This window comes from Bubalus kerabau, chromosome 20 (genome assembly GCF_029407905.1).
Source record: "Bubalus kerabau isolate K-KA32 ecotype Philippines breed swamp buffalo chromosome 20, PCC_UOA_SB_1v2, whole genome shotgun sequence".
In the NCBI taxonomy this organism is placed as follows: Eukaryota; Metazoa; Chordata; class Mammalia; order Artiodactyla; family Bovidae; genus Bubalus; species Bubalus kerabau.
Window position 1 is genome coordinate 17,040,160 of NC_073643.1, and position 20,381 is coordinate 17,060,540.

At 44.3% G+C, this 20,381-nt stretch overlaps 1 protein-coding gene across 14 annotated transcripts in view; it reads right to left on the bottom strand.

Annotated features, from left to right (window-relative positions):
* Positions 1-20,381, bottom strand: part of ANO10 (anoctamin 10) — a 216,486-nt gene that overhangs the window by 29,562 nt on the left and 166,543 nt on the right. For 4 of the 14 annotated variants that reach the window (XM_055557873.1, XM_055557876.1, XM_055557875.1 and 1 more), the window contains exon 13: positions 5,947-6,102. The exons of 7 other annotated variants lie outside the window; for them this stretch is intronic. In XM_055557873.1, the coding sequence (XP_055413848.1) occupies positions 5,947-6,102 (156 nt within the window). Of the gene's footprint in view, positions 1-5,946; positions 6,103-9,894; positions 10,665-14,856; positions 14,920-18,708; positions 19,179-20,381 lie in introns of those variants that run through there. 3 more of the 14 variants (XM_055557888.1, XM_055557886.1, XM_055557891.1) reach the window with 3 other exon arrangements.

Consider the following 20,381-nt stretch of genomic DNA (forward strand, 5'->3'; position numbering starts at 1 on the left):
GCAGCCCACCAGGCTCCCCTGTCCCTGGGATTCTCCAGGCAAGAACACTGGAGTGGGTTGCCATTTCCTTCTCCAATGCATGAAAGGGAAACGTCAAAGTGAAGTCGCTCAGTCGTGTCCCACTCTTAGCGACCCCATGGACTGCAGCCCACCAGGCTCCTGTGTCCATGGGATTCTCCAGGCAAGAGTACTGGAGTTGGGTGCCATTGCCTTCTCTGGCTCCTTGGCTAGTTTTCCTCAAATTAAGAACACAAAAGGAGCAACTTAATTCTCACAAACATGTGAAATATTACTCTTCCTATTAAAAATTATAAAATATTTCACCAAGACATTGCATGGGAAAGAATTCCGTACAATCTCCGCCCCTCCCCATCCAACTTCTTTAAGAAGTGAGCATTGTTTACCCAACCCCTCCTGTCCTGCCAGCCCCTTGGAGCTCATCATTCACCCTCCACCCACAGCGGGGTCCACTCCCCTGGATCTGGTGTTTATATTCCCACATGGTGGTTCCCCCCAGATGTATTGTGCCTAAGCAATATATAGAATTACTCTGTATGTTTCAAAGCTTTACGTCAGCAGTAGATTGGCCCACATGGGGCTCCACAGTGAATGGTTACTAATGTGCCAATTCCTGCACCCCCTGGAGAGTGGTCTCCCCTCCCAGCAGCCCATTCTGTGTGTAGCAGAGATGCCTTCACCTGCTGGATGCTGCGGGAGTCCTGGTCCTTGCTGTCACCTCCACCCCACAGCTGTCCTGCATCCTGGCCCCATGAGCACAACGCTTGGCTGCCAGCACCCAGGACCTCTTGGCCAGCCCAAGGGTGAGTGCTGAGGTGGGACAAGTGACTAGACTTCCTATCTTCTCCTCAAGCCAATTAGAAAACATACCTCGATGTCCTCACTGAGGATGATCAGACAGCTTACATCTCAATGGGAAGAAATGAAGATATGAGCTACAACAAATCAGCAGATCACCAAGGCCTCATCCACTGTCGGCCAAGGGTGTCAGCTCTGCTCCAGGCAAATGAGAAGGGCATGTTTTCAGGAACCATCCTGCCATGGCTGACACTTGTTTTGTCTTAAAGCAAATGGCCCCTTTCCACACCAACCAGGATTAACCAAGCCTCCTCTGTCCTCCCCAGAGGGAGGGCCTGGGAAGCTTCTAATCCATCCTGCTCAGTGTTCAAGTCCATGGTTGACATATTCCTGCCTCCACTGGCAGGAATGCAAACAGTGAGTGCTCAGCAGAGGAGCTGGGGTGGGGAGTCCCCCGCCGGAGTCGAGCCCCAGCTCTCAGTGGTGCACTGGGCGCCCAGAGCACTGCACTGCCCTCACAGCAGCACCACAGACACTCCATATTTTCCAGGAAAACAATAACACCCAGCATCAGCTGCCAGAGAGGAGCCAAGGACGTCAGTCTTTCTCCCCAGGTTAGACATAACATGGCAGAGAAGAAGCACTTGAGCTCATCTCCTCTCATGAAAACACCAAAAATCACAACTACCTGCTGAACAACCACTGACAAAAAAGGACTGGAGCCTATCAAAAAGATATTCTACATCCAAAGACAAAGAAGAAGCCACAACGAGATGGGAGCAGACACCAGAAGCATGAGGAACTACAATTCTGCAACCTGCAGAACAGAGACCACAAACACAAGAAGCTAGACAAAACGAGATGGCAGAGGAATATGTTCCAGATGAAGGAACAAGATAAACCCCCCAAAGAACAGTTAAGTGAAGTGGAGATAGGCAATCTACCCAGTAAAAGAAGGCTTAGGTTTTTCATTGCCAACTCTGCAGAAGTAACTGCCAGCTTGTGAGAGGCTGATGGAGAGGGCTACCTACACAGGAGGGAGCTGTGGGTGGCCTCCAGGAGCCAAGAGCAGCCCCCAGCAGACAGCCAGCAAGAAGACAGGGTCCCCACGGTCTTACTGACACAAGAGATAAATTCTGTGCATCTCAGGAAATTGAAACCTGACCTCTCTCAACTTAAGCCTCTGATGAGTCCAAAGGCCTGGCCTGCATCTTGATTGCAAGGTGGTAAGACCCTAAGCAAGGGACCCAGAGAAACTGTGAGATGATAAAAGTATGTTGTCTTAAGCATCTAAGTTTGTGCTCATGGTTACAGGGCAATAGAAAACACAGTAATCAAGCTATAAGCTATTTATGCTACATTCTTGATGCACTGAATACATGAATAGTTAAGCAGAAATTATCTCCAAAATTTTTATGGTCTTAAATAAAAGAAAACTGAGAAAATGTCTCAAACACGGGCCATAATTTTCATCTGTAAATTGACCTAATATCCTTTCAATCTTAGGCAAAGTCATAAAATTCCTGTGTGTTGCCTGTATGTAGCTCTTCTGGAAAACTCTTCCTAGTTTTGCAGGATTTTGGCAGCTCTATACTTTTCAGAAATGCTACCTTTTGGTCACATCTAAACACTATAGTTTCTTAATGAAAGTGAAGGAGCAGAGTGAAAAAGTTGGCTTAAAGCTCAACATTCAGAAAACTAAGATCATGGCATCTGGTCCCATCAATTCATGGGAAATAGATGGGGAAACAGTGGAAATAGATGGGGAAACATTGGAAACAGTGTCAGACTTTATTTTGGGGGGCTCCAAAATCACTGCAGATGGTGACTGCAGCCATGAAATTAAAAGACGCTTACTCCTTGGAAGGAAAGTTATGACCAACCTAGATAGCATATTTAAAAGCAGAGACATTACTTTGCCAACAAAGGTCCAGCTAGTCAACGCTATGGTTTTTCCAGTGGTCATGTATGGATGTTAGAGCTGGACTGTGAAAAAAGCTGAGCGCCAAAGAATTTATGCTTTTGAACTGTGGTGTTGGAGAAGAGTCTTGAGAGTCCCTTGGACTGCAAGGAGATCCAACCAGTCCATCCTAAAGGAGATCATTCATGGGTGTTCATTGGAAGGACTGATGCTGAAGAGGAAACTCCAATACTTTGGCTACCTCATGCAAAGAGTTGACTCACTGGAAAAGACCCTAATGCTGGGAAGGACTGGGGGTAGGAGAAGGGGATGACAGAGGATGAGATGGCTGGATGGCATCACTGACTTGATGGACATGGGTTTGGATAGACTCTGGGAGTTGGTGATGGACAGGGAGGCCTGGCGTACTGCGATTCATGGGGTTGCAAAGAGTTGGACATGACTGAGCAACTGAACTGAACTGAAACACTATAGTTCCAAGCAATCCAATCTGGAGAAATCTTGGGATAAACAGGATGCTATATCTTTTTTTTTTTTTAATTTGGCCATGCTGTGAGGCATGTGGTATCTTAGTTTCTCGACCAGGAATCGAACCCTTGGTCTCTGCATTGGAAGCATGGAGTCCCAACCACTGGATTGCCAGGGAAGTCCCGGGATGCTGCATCTTAATTAGAGGAAGGACTCATGAATTCCTGAAGCAGTTTACAGGGAGGAGGCAGATACGACGTGAGACTGATCACCTTGACCCAGGAAGTCCCAATGACCTTCTGTAAATTCAGTGTTAGGACTTTATCAAGATTCAAAACTTTGTGTTAACTTATGAGAAATTGGAAAACTTCTTAAACCTTTTTGAAACTGTAGGTTTTTCCCAAAGAACCTAAAATGTATCCTTGTGTGTGTGTGAGTTGCTCAGTTGTGTCTGACGCTTTGTGACCCCATGGACTGTAGCCTGCAGCTCCTATATTCACGGAATTTTCCAGGCAAGAATACTGGAGTGGGTAGCCATGTCCTTCTCCAGAAAATGTATACTTATTATTGTTTAACCATTGATAGATTTATCTGATATTGCTATATTTTCATCAGCTACGTTGTCAAACGTAAATTACCTAGTTCTGGCCTGAAGAGAAAAACAATTTTCCTCTAATTTATTTCAAGTGGCTCCATAGGTAAGGTAAAATAATGTTAACTGTTCTTGAAAGTGTACTGTGGAGGAGAAAGAAAAAAAAGAAACCAGGACAATGGAGAGGGCCCTGTCAGCATATGAGGAAGCTGATCACACACAGTTCCTGAGATAAACACACATCAGTCACAGCTGGAGCAGGAGCAAGCCCAAATGCCATGGCAACGACTCAGTGCCGCCCTTAGGCCCCTTCGAAACAGGCCTCCAGATGGAGACGGGCCTGGGTGCAGGACGACCTAAGACTCCTGCTCCCGAGGGGCCGCGCCCGCCCCCTGGAGTGCTGGAGTGGTGCTTGCTGAGGGGGAGCCTGAATGACCCAGAAACAAGAAGGAAACACCAAGGCCACACAGTCTGCAAATGTGTCCACTCACCACTCGACTCATTTCCAAGTCGGCAGGATATTTACTTAAAACTATCATGACCACATTTTCGGAGGCCAGTCTTTAAATCCTGCAATACTGAGATCTGGGAGGTTTAAAAAAAAAAAGAGCCATCATCACCTGTTTATTGCAAAGTCTGAAACAAAAGTCATATTGTTATGCTCATAATGTAACCAGTACTTGCAGAATTGTGTCTTGCACACATATCCGGCTGACAGGAACATCAAGTATTAACGACACTGGAGGGCTTACATCATGAATTGTGTGACAACCAACTCCTGGCAGCCAAAACATGCAGAATGCACTCTAAAGACACGTGGGCTGGACGTCTCTCCCAAAAGCAAACTGCTGCTTCATATCCCTTGTTACCAACAAAGCAAGAAAGATGAAGTGAACGCTAAATCCCGGGTACTGTTCGCTCTCCATCAATGGGCTCACAAGCAGCTTTGGACAACGGTGCAGCTGGCCACATGACTACTGTTTGAACACCCGAGGGGAAGCACGGTGGCTCACCCTACCGCACAGTGTGCAGGCCAAATCTCTGTAAGAGCTGATGCCCTGTAGCAACAGGGATACCTGGGTGATCGCATGGCCCAGTTATCGGTTTAGTGATGGGAACAAAGAAGCCAAGGCTGGGAGACTCACCCAAGCTTCTACCATGGCTTCTCCACTCAGAGCTCAGACCGGAATCCAGGCTTCAGCATCATAAACACCTAGGAGGCTGCTGGTTAAGGTCCCTTGACCCAGAGGTCCCCAACCCCTGGGCCATACAGCAGGAAGTAAGCGGTGGGTGAGTGAGAGGCACTTCATCTCTATTTACAGCCACTCCCCATCATTCTCATTACCACCTGGGCTTCCAACAATTCTGCATTATGGCAAGTACTAGAATTATTTCATTATATATCTGATGTAATAATAGAAATAAAGTGCACAATATAAGTAATACGCTTGAATCATCTGGAAACAATCCCTCTCCCCTCCCCTAGTCTGTGGAAAACCTGCATTCCATGAAACCAGTTCCTGGTGCCAGAAAAAGTTGGGGACCATGGCCCTAACCCAAGGAATGTGTCAAACTGACTGCAGGGGTTCTAATTCCAAATAAAATGTTTCTCTCCCCACTCCACCCTTCTCTGCTTCCAGAAACAGGGCCTGTCCCTCAGGATCCCTCACAAGGATGGTACTACCTTCTCTGGGTAAACAGACATACAAACAGGGGGTCACCAGGTCAAGGGGGAAGATGTCACTCTAGAAGGCACGTCCACAACAAGTTAGGTCCTGAACACACACAGAGGAGCCACACTCTGGCTGTGGCCCATCCAGGACACGGGGGTGTACAGCAGAGAGCACAGGGGGCAGGACCCGTGCCTGCAAGTGACAGCCTCCCTGGGGCTATGCCCACAAGCCTTCAAAGAGAAGAAGAGCTACCAGGAAGACAAGGGGACACGGGAGCCAGCAGAAGGAAGAGGATGTGCAAAGGGAGAAGGCCAGGGGTGTCCTGGGACCAGAGTGCCGTTCTGTGCGGCCGGGCAGAGGGTTTGAGTGGGGGAAGTGAGGCGGAAACACGGGACAGTGAGGGGCTGGGTGTCTCCTGAGGAAGGCGGAGGTGCTGAAGGACTCTGAGCAGGAGCATGATGCAGAGTTATGCTGACATCTGGGAGAGCAGCTGTGGCCACAGAGCGGGAGCTGGACCGAGACGAGAGAGGGAGGCAGGGTCCAGGCAGAGGGCAGGTGACACCTTCCCCCAGGGTGAGAGGGGAGCCTGGCGACACACTCCGCATCACAGTCCTGCTAAAAAGAAAGTGTCCCTAAAAAAAAAAAACCAGTGGCAAAGTCCACGTATCCTTTAAAGTCACAAGTCAGGGATGTAAGTTCCTAACTCCAGCAAAGGAAACCCCGAGACGACACTGCTTGTTACCGTCATGAGCAGTTCTTGGTCAGAGAGACTTCCCCAGTGATGTAAAAGAAGAATCTTAGTTCTTCTAAAAACTGATTTACAAGCATAGTTAATTTATTAAGTACACCTTAGAGGTCTGGGTTATATTATTATAGTCCTTAGAAATGATCATTTCTGTACTTTTTAAGACACCAAATGAAAATAGAGACATAAGGAAAACCAGCAGTATATACTGTGATTTTTAAAATGGGTTTGATTTTCAACCCAAGTGCTTCCTCCTTTGAGGAATTCAAAGGCATAATTTAAGGGTCTGGCAAGTGAAGAATTTTAACCAGCACTTAAGAGATATAAGGGATATATACCATGTCCCAATCTGCTCCTCTCACACTGCCCCATGTTTAAGGCGCCTCAAAGGTACACAGCGTGTCTGCTGAGTGAGTGAGTCAAACTGCAGAGCTCCTCACCCTCACCCAGTGAACAGACCCACGTGGGGCACCTGGCCCTGGGGGCAGGACTAGGTCACCCTCTTGCTGGCTCTTCGCTTATACTTGATCACAGGGTAAGAGTTCTGTACTCCAGGTATTTCCTGATTGGTTACAATACTTGTCCAACATTAACCTCTTCTTGCTTTCAAGTTACCTTAACTATGAAGTATTCAGCACTATCTGATGACACCGATTTAAACACACACATCACCACCACCAGTGCCCAGATAGCCAGCATCCATGGGAGAGGACCAGACGTGGAACAGCTGGGGCTGAGGCCACCAGCAAAAAGAGGAAGCACCGCTCTTACTTCCTCTGTAGTTGAGCATCTATATCTTTCAGAATCCTGTTTCCTCAGATACAAAACATAGTTCATGTTACTTTTAACTAACTGCTCCCAGGAAAGAGAAGGAATTTTACCACTTGATTTTAATATACAATAGAAGAACAGTTAATAACAAACAAGAAAACCATTCAAGAGCATATGCATACAACATTACTAAACTGTGAGTCAGATCAAAACCAACTAACTCATACAATTTGTATCTCTTACTCAGGGTGAATGTCGTGTTAACAAAAAGCACTATCAAAGCTAAGTGTCTTTAAGTGGGGGTTGACTTTTTACAACTTTTTACATTACATACGAATATTATTCTTTGTCAGCATTATTACTCCTGAGGATCCATCCTTTGAGAAGAAGATTCAAAGGAGGAAGAGAGTGATTTGTGTCCTTCACTTGTGTTAGATGAGAAGCTGGGATACCACCACACTATTTGCTTTGGAAAATGAACAATAAGATATATTCCACTTTGTGAGATGATCTAACCTCTTCCTGCCTCACAAAGTCTTCCATATTTAACATATGCTGAGAAAAAGGTAAAAACAAAGGGAATGAGAATGTTGCACAAAGTGTTTTTCAAGGGTATTTACTACGAAGTTACGTCAAGAAGATTTTCCCTTCAAGTAATTTTAAATACATTGTATTACTGTCATTTTAAAATATATTTTAAAATATTAATATCTTCTTGCTGGCCCCATATCTGATTCTGCTGGGTGATACTATTTGAATTCCATTACCTAGATGGTAATGAAACACTCTATGGCTGCAATATCCTGAGTCCTTCTGCATTTAAATTCTCTTAAAAAAAAAAAAAGACATTCCAAGCCGGCAGCATAGTAAACCATTTTTGATGTGCTCTTAAAATCCATAAGGAAGCACGATGTACCTTTTGTAAGACTAATGAGACAGGAACGTCTCCAAGCCCATTGCACCCTATTAGCCTCACCCAGCTGCACAGGCAGAGACATGTGCACCAGCCCTCTGCACTGAGCTGCATTAGGACTTCTACTCTGAGTACAACGGTGCTATACTTGCGAAAAAGATGTTTTCTGTGACCGTTTCCAGATGGAGAATATGACCGCAAGTGGTCTGAAGGATCACTTTCCTCTGATAACTCTTGATAAATGATCGTGGTTCTGGGGATGTGACAGATGGAAGCTAACACCTTTCTCACTGGTTCACCTATAAAAAACATTCCATGACGAGGTTCTGGCGTGTGCACTGAAAACTAATGATTACCTCAACCGTCACATCTACGGCCTTGGCAGTAAGTGCTGCGATTTGCTATTACACGTGAATGTAGTTACCCTGGAAGAGAGCTGGTGCTGGATAACTGGACAGGCACCGATGCCATCTGACTGACACATTAATCCAGGATGTACTGGGTGCTACACTAGGGATCAGAGGGCAACCCAGCCCACTCTGGTGCCACACTTCATACCACTTTGGTGTCTTGTAATTTTCCCATGAGAGAAACTTGCCTCCCCATTCACATTCCTTCAAAAGCAGATCATACTGATTTTGGCCACTGTCTTCCAGCTGAAGACTCATGACTTTGTGTGTCTGAAAGCAAACACTGATGTCTCTGATGAAGGAAGATTAAATGAGATTTAATCCTTGGGAAGCCCAGGGGGCTGGCAGAGGGGTGGAGCTCAGTTTTGAAAAGACATTCTATTTTTCTTTGGTTCTTTGTCCCCTAATCAAATCAATGGAAACACACTTGAGGTAACTCACAGAGCAGGCGGTGGGAGTCTCCACGAGGCTCCTGTTCGTCCTGACTCTCTCCTGAGTGATGCCATCATCAGGGTGCCCAGAACAGTGGACAGTGTATGCCTGGGCTGCAAACAAGCGGGAGGCTTCACGCCTAGTGGAGGCCCACTGAAAGACACCTCCATCTGTACTGCAGCGCTGGAACGAGAGCAGCCTGGAGTCGAGCCACCGCTTCTCAGAAAACTTAGTTTCAAGGGGATTAACTATGGGCTAACCAACCATTTCTTCCCAAGATTTGGGAAGTGGCAGACTTCTTCCCAAGACTGCCACTGTGTTAAGATGTAATTAACTCTCAGGAACTTCGATGTTTTCTCTCTACCGTGAAACTGTTTGATTTGAGTGCCCTGCGTCTGTCTACAGCATAGGCCAGGTACTAGAGGGGTGATGTGTACACGTATTTTATTAAATTTTTTAATATCTTTTTTTTTTTTTTTAAGGCCACACCGCGCAGCTTGTGGGATCTTAGTTCCCCAACTCTGGATTGAACCTGCACTCTCAGAAGTGAAAGTGCCAAGTCCTGGCAACTGGACTACCCGGGAATTCTCAAATCCAAATAACAGACACGTCTGAACTGTCACAAGCTCATGACTTAAATTTAAGATTCCTGAAGCCAGGGATGGAAAAACAAGCAGGTCACACAAGGACACATGAATGAAAACCAAACCCACTCTGTCCTCTGAGTTGGTGATACTAACTAGTTATACTAGACAGCGATACCAACTAGTTACCACTCATCCACCCTCTAACCAAGAACACAGGACTCGAGTGGGAATCTGAAGAAGGCTGAAGAATGTGAGTAAAAATGTGGCAAATTGGAAATGCCAGAGCAGAGAGTTGTTAAGAGAACGTGGAAAGGAGGTCATGAGAGCTGTCAGCCCAGACCCCTGGTGGCACCATCGTCCCGGTGTGACCGCTGACAGTGGCTGACAATAGTCAATGGCTGAGGCACCAGCCCACTTAGCAGCCAGACCTATGGAGCGCCTGGTTCCCACTCTGGATGGCTCTCGGCCCTTCTCAATCAAATGCTCATCTTTATAGTGAGGCGCTCTAGTACCACTTCTCAGTCACAGAGAGAGTACTCCCTTTTGATCAAATGAAAGAAACCATACACGAGGCAAACAATGGCCTTTATTCCCTGCCTTGTTTGAACAATGAAAATGATGTGCACTATGATCTCAAACAAAATCTTGGCTATGATAGAGCCATAAAGACAGCCTGTACTTGGGATTACAACAGTCCAGATACGTCTGGAGGCCGCAGCTGTGGGAGACCTCAAACGCTCCACTTTTTGTTTCCTGTTCAGTCCTACTTTCCACGTTTCTGTGCCTATGTCTGACTATAAAAGAGGCCACAGGAGAGGATGAACAGAGAGTTTTCTCCACCCTAGAATGTGTGAACTTTTCTGGTTCCAGTTCAGTTAAAGACACATTCCTTGTTTGCATCTAGTGGGGCAACCCTTACAAGTGAAAAATTATACAATCATCCACGGAGGCAGAGCATTTTCTTCAGAGAACAGGCAGTTAAGTGGGCTGCAGGGCTGCGTCCCTGACAGCAGGGTCTGAATCAGACCCATTTTCACCTCACCTGCTCTTTCCAGGAAAGCAGCCTGTGTGTCCCTGGGGCACCCGCAGGGATCAGTGGCACTGGGAGGGCTTCACCGAGCCCGCCTGGCCAGCACGGGCCACTTGCAGCTGAAAGGGCAGGGCTCTGAAGCCCCCAACCACACAACAACCCCCTCCACTGCAACCATTCAGAGAAGCCAGGCCTTATGACGGACGTAATCCTCAACAGCTTCCCCAGCAGGAAGGCTGGCTGGCCGCACAGACCTCTGGGCCTGAGCTCATCCCTGGAAAGGGTGTGAGACTAAGTCCTAGGAGGCTGAAAGACAGAAACAGCAGAACAAAAGGGATGCATGAGCCCCTGCAAAGATAAATGGAAGGAAAAGCAGGATAATTTGCTAAAAGGAAATGAAGCCAAAAAAAGAGGATCCAACTAGTAACCCAAAGACAAAGAATGAAGGTTAAGAGGAAGGCTTTTGGACATCAACAAATTCAGAGTGGCTACTCTGTCCTTTTCCTTTCTTGGAAAACTGAAAAAGAAAGAAGAGATAAAGATGAGGAGTGGAAGGGGGGGGGGGTAAAAGAAAGGAGAGCAGCGACTGACTGGCACGCAAAGATTCTATAGAATTTTATACCTGGAGCTCAGCTCTATCATGGTGAATTAATATCATTATTCTTATGAGAAACTCTAGGCTCTAATTCATTTCTACCACTCAGTGAATTCTGCCACTGAATGAGCAAAGACTTTCAAGCATGAGCCCAAGAAGAACCATCCATTGAGAGCCCCACTGCGATTTCTGAAGGAAGGGCTGCCATCCGGTGACCTGCTACCACTCTTCACTTCCAGAATCCACTTCAATCCAAATTAATTTTGGTTGATTAGCATTTTAAGAGGGCTTGTTAGGGGTTAAAATACAGCTGGACAGCAACAATTTTTAAGGAATCCCAGGGCTTGGAGGGATCCAAGACTGCTCATTGCCAGAAAGCAGGGCAATTTTCAAAGTAAGTAGTTATTTCTCTTCGGCAGGATCTCCATGGATGAACTATTACAAAGGAGGATTTTATTTCCTAGTGGCCAACAGTTTCTTGTGGCACTCCACTGAGAAGTCTGTTATCTACCCTGAGAAAACCATAAGTAAAAATGATACATACCTCCCAATGTTCACTGCAACACTCTGTACAATACCCAAGACATGGAAACAACTCAGATGCCCATTAACATGGATATGGAATGGATAAAGGATAAAGAATGGATAAAGAAGATGTGGTACATATATATAATGGAATATTACTCAGCCATAAAAAGGAACAAAATTGGATCATTTTTAGAGATGTATATGGACCCCAGAGTCTGTCATACAGAGTGAAGTAAATCAGAAAGAGAAAAGCAAGCATCATATATTAACACATATAGGTAGAATCTAGAAAAATGGTACAGAAGAACCTATCGCAGGGCAGGAATAGAGACGCAGATGTAGAGGGATATGTGGACACAGAGCAGGAAGGGGAGGGTGGGATGAATTGGGAAATTGGGATGTATAACCACTACCATGTGTAAAACAGACAGCTAGTGGTAACCTGCTGCAAAGCACAGGGAGCTCAGCCTGGTGACAGCCTAGAGGGCTGGGGTGGGAGGGAGGTTCGAGAGGGAGGGGATATTGCATACATATAGCTGATTCACTTCACTACACAGCAGAAACTAACACAACATTGTGAAGCAACTGTACTCCAATTAAAAAAAAAGTCTGTTCTTTATACCCATTTGTTCTATGGTAGAAAATGGTAGAAAAGCCATAGATTTAGAGGCTCTGATCTGTGCCTCCATCTACTTGCTCACCCCATGTGTTTGTTCCTGACATTATGCTCATTTTACAGAGGATGAAACTGAGGCCCAGAGAGGTTTCGGAACTTGTCCAGTTACTCAGTAATGGTAAAGCTGGAATTCCCAAGACACCTATACCTGATGCCAAAAGCCATTTGCAAACCACCCACCCAGTTCCTGGCACACTGTACATCCTCAGAGGATCTACATGCTTCCTTTAAGGTCAGTATTTCGGTAGAGCCTGTGAGAATTACAATTCCTTAGTACACTGTCCTGACTGTAATTGTTTAATCACAGATCATTTTCACAATGATTTGTGCATGCTATCCTGCATACAGTTTAAATAAACCAGATTCAAGTTTTTGCAAATGGTTTTCTACAATATACCTTAAAAAATGGTGAATCCATTAGTCCAAGAAGTTTAAAAAAAACCAATCTGGATTTTTATGTTTCTACTCAAAGCAGTATTTATCACATGTGAAAGTAGAGGAGGTTGGAGTTGTGTTTTCCAGACATTTGGCAGCTCATTTTTCTCTCGTGCCTATGACTAAAACCAGACTTGCAAATTTAAAATATGATTATCATTTTTTTTCCCAAAACAATTTAAACAAAAGAAGCTGCAAATCTACCCACAAAAACACTGCTTTAAGCAACTTGAATGAAGAACTGGAGAGAAACTTAAGATTCAAAATAACAAATAAAATAACAATATAAGATTCCAAACAAATGAGATTTTTTTCCCAAATTTGCCTTAGGGTGGGGGGAGAATGAAGGATATAAAGCTACAGCCCTGAAAACAAAGTTACCTGGCCAGTAGTAAGTGCCTTGTAGACTTTATCTAAAAGGACTGCCACCAATAGGAAGGAAAGAAATGAAAACTCAAAAATGTTTGATGGAAAAATTAATTTCCTCCTAACCACATGCTAAGGATAGGAACACACAACATTATTTAAACAGATCTCTGAAAGAAAAAAGGAGAGAGATGATGTCCTGGTGAACTGAGTTTTGGCATTCAGAGGCATTTTTTCACATTTGGCATTTTGCTCTCTGCTCTCCCACTACCTTCTTCGCCTGTTCTCAAAGTTGTATCTCATTTGTAAATGTCATCACCAAGGACATTTGGTTAAGTGTACAGAAAGCATGAGCTGTTCAAAATCTAACACTAAAGCTTATTTCATGATTGTCCTGGGGAACTACAGAAGCAGAATAATCCAGACCTGTTCTCTGAATCAAACACAAGAACCCTTTTGGGGATCAGTGTAATCAATCAAAAGATAGGTTATTTCAAATATCTATTTCATGCACCTAACAATTAACACATTATCATTTATACTGCCAATTAAAAACCCTGTCAAGGTGATTTCCAATTTCAAAGGTGTTTTAAAGGGAATGTAAACACACTGCCTGAGAGCCCATGTGCCAAGCGCTGTGTGAGGTATTTCACATAGTCATTTCATTTGAAGTCAAATTCTACCTGCTTCTCCTCAAGCCCGGGAGAGGTGGTACAGGGAGGAAGAAAGAACACTGGACCAGAGGCTAGATTCTGGACCCTGCTGAACACTGGAGTGGGTAGCCACTCCCGTCTCCAGCGGATCTTCCCGACTCAGGGATTGAACCCAGGTCTCCTGCATTGTAGTAGATTTCGTTACTGTCTGAGCCACCAGGGAAGGCCATTTAAACTCTGAGTCTCCAAATTTCTCATCTATAAAATGCTAGAGTGAAACCTGCCAGACCTACCCTCCCAGGCTGTGTAAGAATTCATTAAGGTATTGGATTTGCTAGTATCCTCCTGAGAGCCAAGATCAGTAAGAATGTAAACTATTATTATACCCCAGGTCACGTCAAGGCTGGACTCTGTAGATCTTTGAACAGGGCTCCATCTCTCGGTAATGACTGTTTTTTACAGTCTACAGTGTAAAGAGGGGCTTCCCAGGTGGCTCAGAGGTAGAGAGTATGCCTGCCAAAGCAGGAGACATGGGTTCGTTCTCTCGTCCAGGAAGATCCTCTGGAGAAGGAAATGGCAACCCACTCCAGTACTCATGCCTGGAAAAACTCCATGGACAGAGGAGACAGAGGAGCCTGGTGGGCTACAGTCCAGGGGGTCGCAAAGGGTCGGACACAACTTAGTGACTGAACAGCAACAACAGTGTAGAGGGATAAAGAAGTGGAAAAGCCTCAAAGATGGTTCAACAGCAGCAATGGCATCGAAGTTCAAAGAACTATCTTGGATATTAAGTTGAAAGTATTGATGTGGCAATGAATCGATGGAAAAATACAGGCAAATAGCCAAGGCTTTGCTAGAAGGGGGGGCCAAGAGAACACAGGGTTCAGAGTCAGAGACATGGGTGAGCAGCACAAGCACCAGGATTTACTGATGCTCTAATTTTAGATAATTCTCTAATAGTTTATTTTTCTGTTTTTTGGGGGTTCCTTTTAACCTTTTATTACACAGAAGTAGAGATAATAATATAATGAACCTCCATGGTGCTACCCACCACCTAGCTTCAATAGTTATCAACTCACAGCCAAGCTTGGTTCATCTGTCAGCCAGCCTCCTTTCCTGGATTAGTTACCTATTATTGCATTAGTTATCTACTATTGTGTGACAAAATACTTCAAAACTTAGTGGCTTAAATATTAAGTATTTATTCTCAGGAATTTGGAAGCAGCTGGGTGGCTCTGGCTCAGGGACTCTCAGGAAGCTTCAGTCAGAACACAGGCAGTGACTGCAGTCTTCTGAAGGCTTGACAGGCTACAGGAGGGGTGATAAGCTGTAGTCCTCAGGCCAAATCTGGCCTACTGCCTGTTCTTGTAAATAAAGTTTTATTGGAACACAGTCTGTTCCTTTCATTCCCATACTGGGCATGGCAGCTTTTGCTCTATAATAGCAGGACTGAGTAGGTTCAAGAGAGACTCTATGGCCCACACACCTAAAGTATTTACTATATTTTTACAGAAAAAGTCTGTCAATTCCTGGATTAGACTATGTGCTTCAAGATGGTTTGTTCACGTGGCTATTGGTGGTCAATCACGTTCCTAGTCTTGTGGGCCTCTCCACTGGTGGCCTGAGTGTTGGTCTGCAACTTCAGGAATCCCCCAGGTGACTGGCCCCCTTTCATGGCGGGCAAAGAGAGACCAAAGAAAGGGGAAGAGCAGTCCAGACTGCTAGGGGGAAGTTTTAATAAACAAAAGAAATTACATACAAGGATTGTCTTGGATGGCTGCAAGATCTCTGCATCCACCCATCAAAACCTTAAAAATGAATATAAAGGCTTTCACTGGGTTCAGTCACAGCCACAAGACATGACTCCCTCAAGGCTGCATCCCTGAAACCACTCCCAGTGTGGGAATGGTGGGCAGAACGTACACTCCAAGGACGGGGGAGGGCTGAGGAGCCTCGACTGCCTACATCCACCTCTGGGGCCAACCAGCAGTTGTGTCCTCTGGATGACCTACCTAATGTAGAGTGTTCTCACAGCATGGCAGCTAACTTCCCAAAAGCAAATGATCCACAAGGGAGAAGAGGGCAGAAGCCACAATGTCTGTCTTATGACCTAGCCTCAGAAGAGACATACCAACACTTCTGCAGTACTCTACTGATTACACAGACCAACCAGAGTAGAGGGTTGGTGGGGACTCCCAGGGTATGGACACCAGGAGGCAGGGGTCACTGGAGACCACTTTGGAAGGTAACAACCATGGCTAATGACCCTTTCCTTAGACCGTACAGTCTGCCTTTGGGACAGGGTCTTTTCTACAGGCTTTTCAATTTTGCCATTTGACAATCATATGAGTTACGGGACTTTCTGATGCTCCACATTTTTGTGCTTTGACCATTCCATGTCCTCGATATTTGCTGCTGAATTTTAATGTCTGTACTTTAATTTTGACTCATTATGAATTCAGTAGAATTAACTACTTATATTCTTAGAGCTGTTATCAACATGAAATGGTTACCTTCCTTTAGTTAAATATTTCAGGACGTCCTTAAATCTGAATATTTCCTGTTTTCTGCATTCTATTCTTAGGAGAAAGAAGCAAATCACTATATATCCTACTCTAACGTATTTACTTTAAAGGCTCAATTTCCAAGGCTCTCAATCACTGTATTTCCAGCCCAATCTCAGGTTTACATTCACTATATGATACGATATTCAATCATATCCCTGAGGTTCTGTAGCATTGGAAATCCATGCAAAATAATATTATTTATTATATTTAAAAAGAGGTTTTCCATTTTAACAGTTTACTAGTAATTAAAAATGAAAGTAATTTTTAAAAGAGCCTATGGCTTCCTGACACAGTAAGAACTCAATGATGGTTTCCTAAATCCCAAATCTAACACACAGAGGACAACTTCAAAGCCAAAGGACTACAATTTAATAACAGAAAAAGGCACAAAGGGATGAGGCTGTGGCCCATCATCTAATTACTGACTCATTCATTCAACAGATATGAATTCTGTGTCTGAAGTAATCCTGTCTCTAAGATGCTTCTAGTCTGGTAGCCACAGAAATATATCTTTGATCTTAATAAAGCCAATAATACAGTCTTTTAATATCTTAGAACAACAAAGTTACAGTAATAAAGATAGTATGGTACTGGCACAAAAAACAGAAATATACATTAATGGAACAGGATAGAAGGCCCAGAGATAAACCCACACACCTGTGGTCACCTAATCTATGACAAGAGAGGCAAGAGCATATAGTGGAGAAAAGACAGTCTCTTCCACGTGTGGTGCTGGGAAAACTGGATAGCTACATGTAAAAGGATGAAATTAGAACACTCTCAGACATCATAAACAGAAATAAACTCAAAATGGATTAAAGGCCTAAATGTAAGTCTGGACACTATAAAACTCTTAGAGGAATACATAAACAGAACACTCTTTGACATAAATAGTGGCAAGATCTTTTCTGATCCACTTCCTAGGATAATAAAACATAAAAACAAAAACAAACAAATGGGACCTAATGACACTTAAAAGCTTTTGCACAGCTAAGGAAACCATAAACAAGAAGACAGACAACCCACAGAATGGGAGAAAATATTTGCAAATGAAGCAATGGACAAAGGATTAATCTCTAAAATACACAAACAGCTCATGCAGCTTAATATCAAAAAAACAAACCAATCAAAAAATGGGTAGAAGACCTAAATAGATATTTCTCCAAAGAAGACATACAGATGGCCAAAAGGCACATGAAAACATGCTTAACATCACTAATTATTAGAGAAATGCAAATCACAATTATAAGATATCACCTCACTCCAGTCAGAATGCTGCTGCTACTGCTGCCAAGTCGTTTCAGTCGTGTCCGACTCTGTGCGACCCCATAGACAGCAGCCCACTAGGCTCCTCTGTCCCTGGGATTCTCCAGGCAAGAACACTGGAGTGGGTTGCCATTTCCTTCTCCAACGCGTGAAAGTGAAAAGTGAAAGGGAAGTCGCTCAGTCGTGCCCGACTCTTAGTGACCCCATGGACTGCAGCCTACCAGGCTCCTCTGTCCATGGGATTTTCCAGGCAAAGTACTGGATTGGGGTGCCATTGCCTTCTCCACCAGTCAGAACAACCATCATCAAAAAGAACTATAAACAATAAATACTGCAGAGGGTGTGGAGAAAAGGGAACCCTCTTACACTGTTGGTGGGAATATAATTGATACAGTCACTATGGAGAACAGTATGGAGGTTCCTTCAAAAACTAAAACTAGAACTACCATATGACCCAGCAATCCCAGTCCTGGGCCATACCTGGAGGGAATCATAATTCAAAAAGACACATGGACCCCAATGTATACTGCAGCTCTGTTTACAATAGCCAGGACATGGAAGCAACCTAAATGTCCATCAACAGAGGAATGGGTAAAGAAGATGTGGCACATATAGATACAATGGAATATTTCTCAGCCATAAGAAGGAATAAAATTGTACCATTTGCAGGGATGTGGATGGACCTAGAAGTGAAGTAAGTCAGAAAGAGAAAAACAAATATTGTGCATTCAGGCATTTATGTGGAATCTAGAAAAATGGTACAAATTAACCTATCTGCAAAGCAGAAGTAAGACAGAGATGTAGAGAACCAAGGTATGGACACCAAGAGGGGGGAAGCCAGGTGAGATGAATTGGGAGATTGGGATTGACATACATACGCTACTATGTATAAAAAAGATAACTAATGAGAACAGTGGAGAAGGAAATGGCAACCCACTCCAGTGTTCTTGCCTGGAGAATCCCAGGGACAGAGGACCCTGGTGGGCTGTCATCTACGGGGTTGCACAGAGTTGGACACAACTGAAGCGACTTAGCAGCAGCAGCAATGAGAACCTATTGTATAGCACATGGAACTCTACTCAGTGCTCCTGGTGACCTATATGGGAAGGAAATCCAAGGAAGAGGGGATACATGTATACATATAACTGATTCACTTTGCTGTATAGCTGAAAATAACAGAACACTGTAAAGCAATTATACTCCAATAAATTTTTTAAAAATACATCTTAGAACATTTGTTTTTTTTTTAAAAAAATAAATAGATGCATTTCTAACAGCCCACGCATTTATGTGGAGAAGGAAGACCTGCCCTCACACATGTGGGCCCTCAAGGCAGTATAATCACTAATCTAGTATAGAAGCTGAGACTGGAACTCTAAGAACTTTTAATACCTTACCAGAAAACATCTTTCTTTTCTTTTTAAACATGCAGTTCTAAGCATTATGAAATTTCTAGAATAGTTTATTATAGGGTGAATTTTTTTCTTTACAAACACAGACATATTTTAATGACATACGGTCCAAAGCACAGGGCATCACTCCCATAGCACAGTGAACCTGCGGCCCTTCTCTGTTGAGGACTGCTCTGCTCCCAGGCCCTTTCTGCCCTCACTGCGGCTCATCAACTCATACGGTGACTAGGAAGATGCTACATTTTATTCTGTTTCATGGCTTATTCAGTAATTTCCAGAGGAAAAAATAAATCTGGTCCTGATTTAGCCATGTCTTTTACATCTGTGGGAATAATCAAATATACAAATGTTAAATTTTTCCCAGAGGACTAGGAAATGAGAGTAAGTAGCAATTTATATAGATTGTTTACTAGGGAGACAGAAATGATCAGAGGCTTTCTTGGGCTTTCGTGAAGCATCTTATTCTAGTGTCTGGATGCCTTCATGCACTTTAAAACATTTTTTCTTCAGTCAGAGTAAAAACTGCAGAGGGGAAAAAAAAACCCTAACCAACAGTGGCAGGGACAGGATTATTCCAGAGTCAAGCAAAAACTACTTCAGAATTCTATCTGGCTTGATTCAGGGTTATTTTATGGTCTCTTTGGGAGCTACCCTTTTTACTGATATCAACCATAGTCGGTCCTTTCAGAAAAAGTAGGATTTGGGCTTCATCAAGGCTAGGCATGGAGTCCTTCTAAAGTGCTCTCATGTAATTCCTCAGAATGTATTCCCTTCCCCAGTGATCCCAGAAAGGCATATGACCTAACTGTTTCCATTTTTGCCCGAGCACCTATTTTAAGATTCCTCTTTTTTTGTCCAAGGACATCATTTGTCATTTACCTAATGTATTAGCTTCTGAACTATGTATGAGTCAACAAACTCAGTTTGATTAAGTGGAGATTTAGTCAGAGCTGGCTGAGGGGACTTGGGTATGAAAGGCGTCACCTGGCCAAGGGCAGAGGGGTAGATACACAGAAGTGGATGCCAGGCCCCTCTGTCACACGCCAGAGGGGGGCTCTCCGGGGAGGAAGGGTCTGAGCAGCTGGCGGTGCCTGGGGTCACTGGGTGGTCAGGGTTACGATACAGGGGGATGCTTGGGGATCCATGAGCAGTGTGACTCTGTGAGACCCAAGAGTAAGAGGAGACCTGCTTTGGGGTCTCAGTAAGAGGTACATGAACCAGTGTTAGTGCACTAGTTACCGTGAAGACAGTTATCATTTATGAATTGGAGAGCAATGCACCATGTGAAAAATCAAATGGCTAACAGAGCCCACCTCCGAGCGCTGCTATCAGGAGTCGCAGCCCACGTGGAAGGCTTAGAAGAGTGCCTGGCTCAGCTGTCCTCCCATTGCTTGCTGTCTGCTACCACCCTCGGTCATCGTCACTGCCCGGCTGTGCTCTTATCATGAAAACAGGCGGGGCTGCTGCAAAGGTGGAAGTGACGCGCCATTCCCTCTGGTTTCTTGGCACCGTTTCACCAACCGTT